Raw genomic sequence first — 11953 nt, 5'->3', positions numbered from 1 at the left:
AAGAGGTGCCCATGTGGAATGTCCACTTCCTCTTTCTGGTCGGGGAGACGGAGAGGAAGGGAGGGTATGTCAAGACCTCCAGTCTAACCACCCTGGAAAAATACCCAGTCTTTAAAATTTGCATTTTTTTCCATCTTCTGCCTTTAAATACTGTTAACTGTTGCTGGGCAAATGGTGGATTAAATAAATGCATGCTTTAAAAGGCACACTTCTTTTGATTTTGCTGACTGATGGCAGGTATATCCTGAAAGCATTTCAGTGTATGGATTTTAAATCTGAGACAGATGATGGTTCTGTAAATCCCAGAGGACATGCGCAGTGACTCTAAGAAGTCCTTTAACAGGTCTGACCCAGGCTAGGTGTGTAGCACATCTTCCTGTGTAGGGCTGTTTTCAGCACTCCTCTCTAGGTGCCTTTTTAATTTTTTTTTTTTTTGTCTTTTTCCAGGGCCACACCCACAGCATATGGAGGTTCCCAGGCTAGGGGTCTAATCGGAGCTGTAGCCGCTGGCCTACGCCAGAGCCACAGCAATGCAGGATCCAAGTCATGTCTGCGACCTACACCACAGCTCACGGCAACGCCGGATGCTTAACCCACTGAGCGAGGCCAGGGATTGAACCCGCAACCTCATGGTTCCTAGTCGGATTCATTAACCACTGAGCCACGAAAGGAACTCCTCTAGGTGCCTTTTTTAAATCGCTCATATTTTTCTTCTGGTTCCCATTCCCTGCACCAACAAATGCCACATTCTCTTGTTTAAAGACACTGAGCTAAGGAACCAGGGTAAGTACTAGGCATGTTTGTGATGGTCAGGAAGGAACATTTTCCATAGGCAGAAAGGAAATACTGAATGTGAAATTATTTGTAGGAATGTTAGAACCTGATTGTTAATATGGAAAAATGCATGGTATTTGTTTAGAAACCTTATTAATGCTCTCAATATGTTTAAAAATGGTTTGTTCTAAAAGGTGATGAGCCTTTTGAAAACAATGATATGAAAATGACAAATTTGCTTTGAATTTGTTCACAGAACAAAAAAGATCCTTGCTAACTACCAATAAATGCAAATTTCAGTCTTTCATAACTCAGCTTAAAAAAAAATGCAAGAGAAAAAAGTGAAAAGTAAACACTACAATCACAATCTTTTTTTTTTTTTTTTTTTTCAGTTGTGCTGGTGGTATATTAAAGTTCCCAGGCCAGGGAATTGAGAATGAACACAGCAGTGACCCAAGCCACAGCAGTGACAATGTTGGATCTTTTTTTTTAACAATAATTTTAATTTTTTCCATTATAGCTGGTTTACAGTGTCCTGTCAATTTTCTACTGTGTACAGCAAGGTGACCCATTCACACACACATGTATACATTCTTTTTTCTCACATTATCATGCTCCATCATAAGTGACTATAGATATAGTTCCCAATGCCAGATCTTTAACCTTCTGAGCCACTAGGGAACTCCACAATGTACTTAATAAAAGGAGAAAAAAAACAGTACTGGTAATTCACATTGGCTAATGCAGCTGCTCTGTAGAGCTGGGATCTCTTTCACTTTGTGAAAGAGCTGAAAAGGAAAGGCGCTCACTGGACAAGTGATGCTACGGCCGCCTCAAGCCATGTTAGTTAAAGAGAGGAATGGCAACCTGGGTAAAATGAGGTACTGTTACGAAAGCCCTTAACTTAAGGGACAAGGACTTAACTTCAGGAGAAACAGTGGAGCTGCTGAGTCCAGGAGCCAATACTGGGTTTCTGACAGCTAATTAAAAAGGCAATAGAGCACTGGGAACTATGTCCAGTCACTTATGATGGAGCATAATAATGTGAGAAAAAAGAATGTATACGTGCATGTGTAACTGGGTCACCATGCTGTACAGTGGGAAAAACAAAATAATGTATTGGGGGAAAAAAAAAGGTGATAGAAAAGAGTCATGTTTTTCTTCCTTAAGGTTGGACAAAATATGGTGACAACAACTGTAACGGTTGAGATTAATGAAAAAAGGATCAAATACCACCAGTTTTTATTTCTTTAAATTTATCCATATATTGTGTCATTTTATATGTGTGTGTATATATATATATATACATATACATACATATATATATATTTGTCTTTTGTCTTTTTAGGCCACACCCATGGCATATGGAAGTTCCCAGGCTAGGGGTCAAATCAGAGCTACTGCTGCCAGCCTATGCCACAGCCATAGCAACGCCAGATCCAAGCTGTGTCTTTGACCTACACCACAGCTCACGGCAACGCTGGATCCTTAACCCACTGAGCGAGGCCAGGGATCAAACCTGAAACTTCATGGTTCCTAGTAGGATTCGTTTCTGCTGCACCAAGACGGAAACTCCCATTATATATATTTTTAATAGTACACACTTAACTTAATTGTCTTTTAAAGGGTAACTGAATAAAAAGTTTATGAAGTTCATGTCCCTTAATCACATCTATAAATAAAGTTTAACTATTTGTACTATTGAAGGGCAATAAGGCTAACTGAGGAAGCTGGAGGCATTAAGTCTCAAGAGCAGGATAAATGCCTAGAAATGGCCTCTTCTGTGTTACATTCCAAAGAGCTTAGTGGTAAAGCTGGTAAAATCTTAAAAAACCCTGTAATTGAGTCAATAGTATCGTCTAGGTGTTTGTTAGCTTGGATAACAAACAATGTTTATGTTAGATGTTAACAGCCCAAGAACCTAGGTGAAAGGTGCACAGTCTCTCTATGCTATTTTTGCACCATTGCTCAAAGTTTAAAATTATTTCAAAATAAACATTTTTTAAAAGTATTAAAGCAAGTGTTAAAAAACTACAGCCAACCGAAGCATTCTTCGTCTAAGGTGCACTTATTTTGAAGCATGGACTCTGCTGTGTATGAAGTTGTACACAAGTCAAACTGCAAGTGGAGATGTTTAAGAAAATCAGAATAACTGTGTTTGATACTTAGCACTAATTACTTATTACGAGATATTTAAATTTATGTGTATGATTTCTTTGCCTGGTCCTCGGAAATAATTAAGGAAAACTGCTCAAAAGTATAATGATTGACTCTAGTACCACAAAATCATGTTAGTAATTATCAACTTAAAACAATTTCAGATACTTGCGTTTCTAAAAGATTTTAAGACAATAACACCAAAAGTTGTTGAGCAACATAAAAAACGAGAAATTTATTACCTGAGGCACACCAATTTTTCTGCAAGCTTCCAGGAAATTCTCCACATTTCGCCTACATTTTGCCATTGTTAATTTAGGCTGCAAAGAAAACACAGTGTTATTAGCAAAATTTTAAAAACTGTACTAAAAATACTCTTGCCACTTGCTTCATAAACCCAATGTTCTAAACCAGAGTGTCAGTAAACTTTTTCTTTCTTTTGTTTTACAGTCATGCTAGGACCATACCCATGGCATATGGAAGTTCCCAGACTAGGGGCAGAATTGGAGCTGCAGCTGCTGGCCTACACCACAGCCACAGCAACACCAGATCTGAGCCGCACCCAAGGCCTATGCTGCAGCTTGTAGCAGTGACAGATCCTTAACCTACTGAGCAAGGCCAGGGATTGAACCTGTATCCTCATGGATATTAGTTGGGTTCCTAACTCACTGTGCCACAACAGGAACTCCCTAGGTAAACGTTTAAGAATCAGATAATAGGGAGTTCCCCGGTGATCTAGTGGTTAGGATTTTGTCCTTTCACTGCTGTAGCCTGGTCTGGGAATTGAGATTCCACTTCAAGCCACTGCACGCAGCAGCAAAAGAAGAAAAAAAGAAAAAACAAAAACAGGTAATAAGTATGTTAGGCTTGAGGGCCATATTATCTGTTGTAACTACTCAAATCTGCTACGAGCTTAAAAGCAATCATAGACAACATATAAAGAAATAAGAGTGACTGTGTTCTAATAAATCTTTATTTACTGGTCTGTGGACCACAGTTTGCCACCCCTCCTTTTTTTTTTTTTTTTTTTGCTGCCCTGCGGCATATGGAGTTCCTGGGCCAGGGATCAGATCTGAGCCACAGCTGCGATCTATGCCGAAGTAGCAGCAGCAAAACCAGATCCTTTAACCCACTGCCCTGGGTCAGGGTTTGAACCTGCGTCCTGGCACTACAGAGGCACTAAGGATCCTGGTGAGCCACAGTGGGAACTCCTGCTACCCTCTACTTTAGACACTGGGCTTTCATTTTTGTAAGGCAAGTGCTGAATAGAGAAGTTTTAGGAGGAGCTGTTGAATTTTTTTTTTTCATTTTATAGTACACACTAAAGAAAATTTGGAGGAATAGCTCCAAATATAGCTCAGTCTTTCAAATTTAATCACAGTTAGCACTTTGGTTCATTTCCTTTCAGTCTTTTTAAAGAACTAGTAAAAAAATCAATAGCCTTTGCTCATAAATATGCTGCAGACGTATCATGTCTCTACTCAATGGTAATATTTAAAAATTTTTAAATGTGAATTTTAAAAGAATGGATTAAAGAACCCATTTTCCAAAAGCTGAAAATTTCTCATAGGAAATTTCCCTAATCACTTAACCAGTACGCTTGCTTTTTTGAAAAGATCTCTGACAACTAGAAACACAGTTGCATCACATGACTTAAAGTTGTGATAAAACTTTTCACCAAATGGCTTATCATGTAAGAAAGAAACATGAATCTCATTTCCCAGAATAATCGATTAGCAAACTCAATTGCTCCAATTCATCTCTTGGTTTAAACATCGGGCATGGAAATCAACACTGCAGGGAATCTGATCTAGAGTTTTTATAAAGGCAAGCAGATGGAAAGCCTGTACTATCTCGGGGGGGGGGGGGGGTTCACTTGTGAATATCTGGGTTTTTCCTCAAAGATGGAATATAATAGTGCCAGAAGAAGAGGGCAAATAAGATAACTACATAATACTGGTTGCAGTCCCGTTGTGGCTCAGTGGTTAATGAACCCGACTGGTATCCATGAGGATGTGGGTTGGATCCTTAGCCTCACTCAGTGGGTTAAGAATCTGGCGTTGCTGTGAGCTGTGATGTAGGTTGCAGATGCAGCTTGGATCTCGCATTGCTGTGGCTGTGGTGTAGGCCAGCAGCTACAGGTCTGATTCTACCCCTAGCCTGGGAACCTCCATATGCCTCGGATGTGGCCCTAAAAGACCAAAAAAACAAACAACAACAACAACAACAACAAAAAAAGTGGTTGACAGTACTATAATCTTGGTCTGAGAAAGGTAGCAGGGACTAGGACTAGCTTAACATAAAAGATAAAAAGGCAACATGTGAGATGGAAGGACAATAATAATAATTTTACAATTTCAAATTGAAAAGCTTTCAAAATTGGGCCCAGAAAGAAGATAAGAGGTTTCCATGGAGACTACCCTCTCAACCCACGCTAAGTTCTTTTATAACTGAAGTAAAAAATTTCTTTAAAAAAAGGTGAAACATTACTAGTAAAATCAAAATCTACTTAATAGAAGGAGAGAAACAATCATGAGGGTTCACTCTGACTAATCCATGCTGGAGCTGTGCTCTTTCTCTTAGGCTTTTTACACATATGTAAAAGAGCAGGTGTTTATTACTGTACAAGTGATAATGTGGTCTTTAAAAATTTTTTTATTTTATTTTATTTTTTGTCTTTTTGTCTCTTTAGGGCCACACCTGGGGCACATGGAGGTTCCCAGGCTAGGGGTCCAGTAGGGCTACAACAGCGCGGGATCCGAGCCGCGTCTCCAACCTACACCATGGCTCATGGCAACGCCGGATCCTTAACTCACTGAGTGAGGCCAGGGATCGAACCCACATCCTCATGGATGCTAGTCGGGTTCATTAACCACTGAGCCAAAATGGTAACTCCAGTGTGGTCTTTTAAAAAAAAATTTTTTTTTTCTTTTTTTGCTGCATCCATAGCATGAAAGTTCCTGGGCCAGAAATCAAATCCAAGCTAGAGCTTTGACCTACACCACACCTGTGGCAATGCCGGATCCTTAAGCCACCAAACAGGGCCAAGGATCAAACCCATGCCTCCACAGCCACCTGGGTACTGCCATAAGGTTCTTAACCCACTGCGCCACAGCAGGAACTCCAATGCCGCTGTCTTCTCAACTCCTGGCTAGTCAGGAGGAGTTGAGCTGAGACACAAAAGTCACTGGGGTGAAAGCTACTGGGACAAGGGCTTAACCTTCAGACTGGGCAAAGAAAACACAAGACAACTGCTTTTCACTTAGGAGAATTTTTCATTAGCTAGAAACTCCCTTTCCATATACCAGTTTCTCTTTCTACCTTGTAGAAATGGAAGCAGAATCAATGTAACTAGCTTCTATTATGAAGGAAATTTAGTTAAGCAATCTAGGATCTGATCTGAGTCTGGGAGAAAAGGCCAGGGGTGTGTGCACAGGGGCACCAAGGAGGTGAGACTCCAGCAAAAGAAGGGGACCTCAGTATTCTGGTCTACAAAAGTAGGACCCTTATATTTCTGAAACATTTCCTATAGATACTGGAAGGGCATGGGCAGAAAAATTAGTTTCTTTCCATGCAAACAAAAGGAAAAAAAGAGAAAATTTGTGTTGCTGAGTTAGAAGCTGGTCCATGAATAACGCCCACTTCAAACAAAAGGAAAGCTCAGAATAGGGATCCTGGGGTCCAACTCAGCATTCTCTCTATAAGGATTACTAGCACCCTAAAACATAAAACGTGTGTATGTGTTGGGGGTAGGTTGGGGAGTAGTATAAGAAGTCTCCTTTGAGATTTCCCCTGCAAAGAGCAGATTTCTGATGGATGAAGGGGAAGAGGCATGGGGAAGCATCATCTTTCTCCCTAGTCATTCCTTCCCTTATTAGCATTTATCTAAATTCCAGGATGTAGTCAATGTTTCATAATTGGGATACAACTCCAGTCTACAGTCTGATGAAAGCTGTGAATCTACCTTTGAGAAAAATACACATTTTAAGGCTCTCAATGAGCCCTGGAAGCCCTAGGAGTGCAGGAATCCCAGGCTACAAAGCCCTGCTCTGTATGTGTCTGATGGAATGGCTAGTGAAAAGCACCCAGGGGTGTACATTCCCTATCACTCTAGAGTGCAGAAGGACTCATGATTTATTTTGCGGTAAATCATGTATCACCTGCTGTCCCCAAAATCTTTTCCAGAGCTTTGGATGACATAACACATGGTTTTGGATAGCCATATAGAGCCTGTTCTAATTCTGTAATATACAGCCTCTACAGATTTGAATAAGAAATCTTTTTTTTTTTTTGCTTTTTAAGGCCACATCTGAGGAATGGAGGTTCCAGGCTAGGGGTCCAAATGGAGCTGCAGCTGCCGGCCTACACCACAGCTCACAGCAACACCAGATACTTAACCCAGTGAGGAAGGCCAGAGATCAAACCCGCAACTGCACGGTTCCCAGTCGGATTTGTTTCTGCTGCGCCACAATGGGAACTCCTGAGTAAGAAAACTTAATGCAGGTTTTGGGGAAGAAAGTAATTTCAACAAGAAAGGAACTATAATGAAAGGAGTAAGACATAAATGATCTTGCTATTCTGAAATTTGAAATGATTTAGTTTTTCAGGTCACCTTCCTTGGTGACACGGGTCATTCAGTGAGTTGTCAAATATTTGTGATGATTTTTTTATAAGATTCAATAGTGTACTTCTTTTTTTTTTTGTCTTTTTGCTATTTCTTGGGCCGCTCCCGCGGCATATGGAGTTTCCCAGGCTAGGGGTCTAATCAGAGCTGTAGCCACCAGCCTATGCCAGAGCCACAGCAACTCGGGATCCGAGCCGCGTCTGCAACTTACACCACAGCTCACGGCAACACCGGATCGTTAACCCACTGAGCAAGGGCAGGGATCGAACCCGCAACCTCATGGTTCCTAGTCGGATTCGTTAACCACTGCGCCACGACGGGAACTCCCAATAGTGTACTTCTAAGAATGGGAACTGTACTACTTAACAGTGATGCCTACTGAACAAGCAGCAATTTATCAAACATCACTGATTCTCCCCAAATACAAAGAAAAATAAATCATAACCTAATGGTTACAAGTACCTTTCGGAGTTTCTTTTAAAATGCCTGTGCTTACAACCTCCATTTACAAGAAGGTCATTTTTTGAACTAGGGGGTAAAAAAATACAGTTTCATACAGTACACTAACAACGCGTTTCTTGGAGTTCCTGTTGTGGCTCAGCGGAAACAAATCTGTCCAGCATCCGTGAGGACACAGGTTTGATCCCAGGCCTTGCTCAGTGGGTTAAGGATTCTGTGTTGCTGTGGCTGTGGTGTAGGTCAGCAGGTACAGTTCCGATTTGACCCCTAGCCTGGGAACCTGCATATGCTGCAGGTGGGACCCTAAAAAGACCAAAAAAAAAGTTTTTCTTAAATTATATTCAGAACTCTAATGAGCAAGCTCTCAAGAATTACAATATATCACTATGCTTTAATGTAGCCACAAAGAAAAACTGCTATGATTTTTCATTTGTATTTGGCTTTAATTTTATATTCTCACCCAAAAAAAAAAAACCACTAAGAAAGTAAATTGCAAAGCTCTCTGTACGGTCCGAAGAACAAGAGAAGAAATAGTATGAGGGGAGAGCAATTTATATGAAGGAAAAATAGATGTAAATATTTACACTAAAATCTAGTCCTATAACAGTATCCCCATTAAAGAAATACTGACTTATTCATAATAATCAGTATCATAATTAAAAAGTGAGGGTTTGGTTTTTTTTTTTTTTTGCTTTTAATTAAAAAACTTGACAATTTTCATCTGGTTGATTCAAAGTCTATTTTTCCATCCACAAATGTTATAATTTGGGAATTTTTACATACTTACGAGTTTCCCCTCAACTTTATAGGTCATTTATTAACCAAAAAGATCCCCTCTGAAACATTATTTTATTGAATAGGGCTACTTGCTTTTTTAAGAGTTATGGATAGTATTTCATAAAAGAGCTCTTTATTTTTAAGAGGAATTAAATGTTCTTGACAGAATGGGCCATGTATAACTCATCTCTGTAGTTTTTTTTTTTTTCTTTTGCTTTTTAGGGCCGCACCCTTAGCATATGGAGGTTCCCAGGCTAGGGGTCCAACTGGAGCCTAGGCCACAGCCACAGCAACGCCAGACCGAGCCGTGTCTGAAACCTACACCACAGCTCATGGCAATGCTGGATCCTTAACCCACTGAACGAGACCAGGATCAAACCCGCAACCTCATGGTTCCTAGTTGGATTCATTTCCACTGTGCCACAATGGGAACTGTGTTATCTCTGTTCCTTTTTTCTTGACAGAATGCCTGTCGCAATAAATATGACTAAGTTTTGTTGCTGTCTTCACTAGTGAGTTTTAAATGCTCTAATTTTACATTATATTCATGTTTCTTTGACAAATAGGAAGGTTCATGTGTTTTATTTCTCTAACTGGTTAAACATATAAAATAGTTTTATTTTTTCTCTATGTGTTTCATATTCCTAAGTGAAAGGCACTCTGTGATCAAGATAAAGAACCTCGGAGTCCCCATTGTGGCTCAATGGAATTGGGGGCATCTGTGGAGTGCTGGGATGCAGGCTGAATCCCTGGCTTAGAACAGTGGGTTAAGGATCCCGTGTTGATGCAGCTTGTAGCATAGGTCACAACTGCAGCTCAGGTCTGATTCCATATGCAATGAGGCAGCCAGAAAAGAAAAGAAACATAAAAAAAAAGAACCTCAGTCACTCTTACTCTCAAATTCCACTTTCTTTTTTTTTGGTTTGTTTTGCTTTTTAGGGCTGTACCTGTGGCATATGGAAGTTCCCGGGCTAGGGGTACAATAGAGCTGCAGCTGCTGGCCTACGCCATAGCCATAGCAACACAGGATCTGAGCCACATCTGTAACCTACACCACAGCTCACGGCAATGCTGGATCCTTAACCCACTGATCGAGGCCAGGGATCAAGCCTGCATCCTCATTGATACTAGCTGGTTTTGTTTCTGCTAAGCCACAATGTGAACTCCCTACAATTTCACTTTCTACATGAGCTCCTTGCTACTTCCTAAGTTTTCCCCTGAAAATGAAGCATGACATCTTTATTACTAAAAAAAAAATTTTTTTTAACTCAGTTGACAGAAACTGGGGAGAATGCAAAGTATGAATAAGCCCTTCCCTTACTTGCATTGCCAAATATCATTCCTATTCTCTTAATCACCAGCATTAGGACCAAAACCAAGTCTCTCAAGTCTTTGGGGGCATAGCTGATTTGGTAGTGCTATTGCTACACTCTGCCTTTTCTATACAAATGCCTGTCTTCTGAGGTCACCAAATAGAAAGTGGCTACCTCTTCCCCTTAGAAGCAATGTATGACTCTATTTTTGGATGTGCTAGAGGGGAAAGAGCCATATCAGCCTCTTAGGACCTTGGTAACAAAGCAGAATTAAAGGTTCTTGGGAGGCTTAAATGATTTGCATCTGGAGAGGCAGCAAGATGAATGTCCCGAGTGGCAATCTAGATACAGCTGTGGTTTGAGTAAAAGGATCTGTATCAGGAAGTGTTTAGGAAGTGTTTGCTAAATAAGAACAAAATACCAGAAAACGAGATGAGGGCAAAACCTCTGAAAAGGCTAGACACTGCTAATATGCACAATATCCATACAGATTCATCAAAAGAGGGGTCACAACAATCAAATAACAATCAAATGCAATGTGGAAACCTTCTTTTGTCTTTTTAGGGCCACACCCACGGCACACGGATATTCTCAGGCTAGGGGTCTAATCAGAGCCATGGCTGCCAGCCTGTGCCACAGTCACAGCAACACCAGATCCGAGCTGCACCTACATCACAGCTCACAGCAATGCTGGATCCTTAACCTGCTGAGAGAAGCCAGGCATTGAACCTGCAATCTCGTGGTTCCTAGTTGGATTCGTTTCCGCTGCACCTTGACAAGAATCGCCCCCCCCCCTTTTTTGGCTGCACATACAGCTTGTGTAAATTCCTGGGCCAGGGATTGAATCGCAGTCATTGCAGTGGCTATGCCAGATCCTTAACTTGCTGAGCCACCAGAGAACTATTCCCATTGCACACTTCTTACACACCTCTTTTGTTAATACTTACCACACAAAGCTATAAATAAACTACTTGTTTATACACCTATTTTTTTCTCTAGAAGTGAGACCCAAAAGGCAGGAACTGGGCTCTATTCGTATTTGTATCCTCAGCATTCTGCACAATGCCTGCCTCTGTACTTAACAAATGTCTGATGAAGAGCCAACATTTTGTTTAGCATTATAAACTTACGACAGCTGGCGAGGGAACGTGAATACTTGGGACAGATCGAGGCCGCACATGATTGGCCAAATGGCAAAGGACAACCCCATCAGTTAGAGCTGCTCCAAGATCACAAGGCAGAGATACTTTCAACCGGTACTCAATATGCTAAAAGAAAAGGAAAAGGCAAAATATATTAATTGAAAAATGGCTGACACACAGGACATAATGGAATTACAATAGAATATATTTAAATAGATATCAAGAAAAAAGAAAATAACTTTAAGTACCACAATCTCTATTTTATCTTGTGAGGAGATCCAATATATATATACGGCAGCCAGGCCTCAGTGCTGCAAAGTACTACCATAGAAATTCAATTTACAATTTTTTGATTAAAAAAACTAGATTCAATTTCAAAATAAACACTATATATATATAATATGTGTGGTATATATGCATACATACATATAAATTATTATTACTGTAACAAGATTTCCTTACAACATGAGGTAGAAAACTTTTTAAAATGATTAGGGCCAGGGGTTGAGCTTTATAGAATAACCCATCTCATTTTCCTAGTAAAACGGGCAAAAAAAATTCATCACCCAATAGGCATCAGAGCACACAATGTGCATTGTTGATTCTATTAAAAATTACAAGTCAGGAAATTCCTGTCATGGCTCAGCAGTTAACAAACCTGACTAGTACCCATGAGGTCTTGTGTTTGATCCCTGGCCTCACTCAGT

General features: G+C 40.4%; 1 protein-coding gene across 12 annotated transcripts in view; it reads right to left on the bottom strand.

The window, feature by feature from the left end:
- LRCH3 (leucine rich repeats and calponin homology domain containing 3) overlaps positions 1 to 11953 on the bottom strand; it is a 133559-nt gene that overhangs the window by 8530 nt on the left and 113076 nt on the right. For all 12 annotated transcript variants that reach the window (XM_047790265.1, XM_047790223.1, XM_047790232.1 and 9 more), the window contains 2 exons: positions 11235 to 11372; positions 3174 to 3251 (listed from right to left, as the gene is read on the bottom strand). In XM_047790265.1, the coding sequence (XP_047646221.1) occupies positions 3174 to 3251; positions 11235 to 11372 (216 nt within the window). The remainder of the gene's footprint in view (positions 1 to 3173; positions 3252 to 11234; positions 11373 to 11953) is intronic.

The sequence above is a fragment of the Phacochoerus africanus genome, chromosome 1, assembly GCF_016906955.1.
Source record: "Phacochoerus africanus isolate WHEZ1 chromosome 1, ROS_Pafr_v1, whole genome shotgun sequence".
In the NCBI taxonomy this organism is placed as follows: Eukaryota; Metazoa; Chordata; class Mammalia; order Artiodactyla; family Suidae; genus Phacochoerus; species Phacochoerus africanus.
This window is presented reverse-complemented; position numbering and strand designations above follow the sequence as displayed.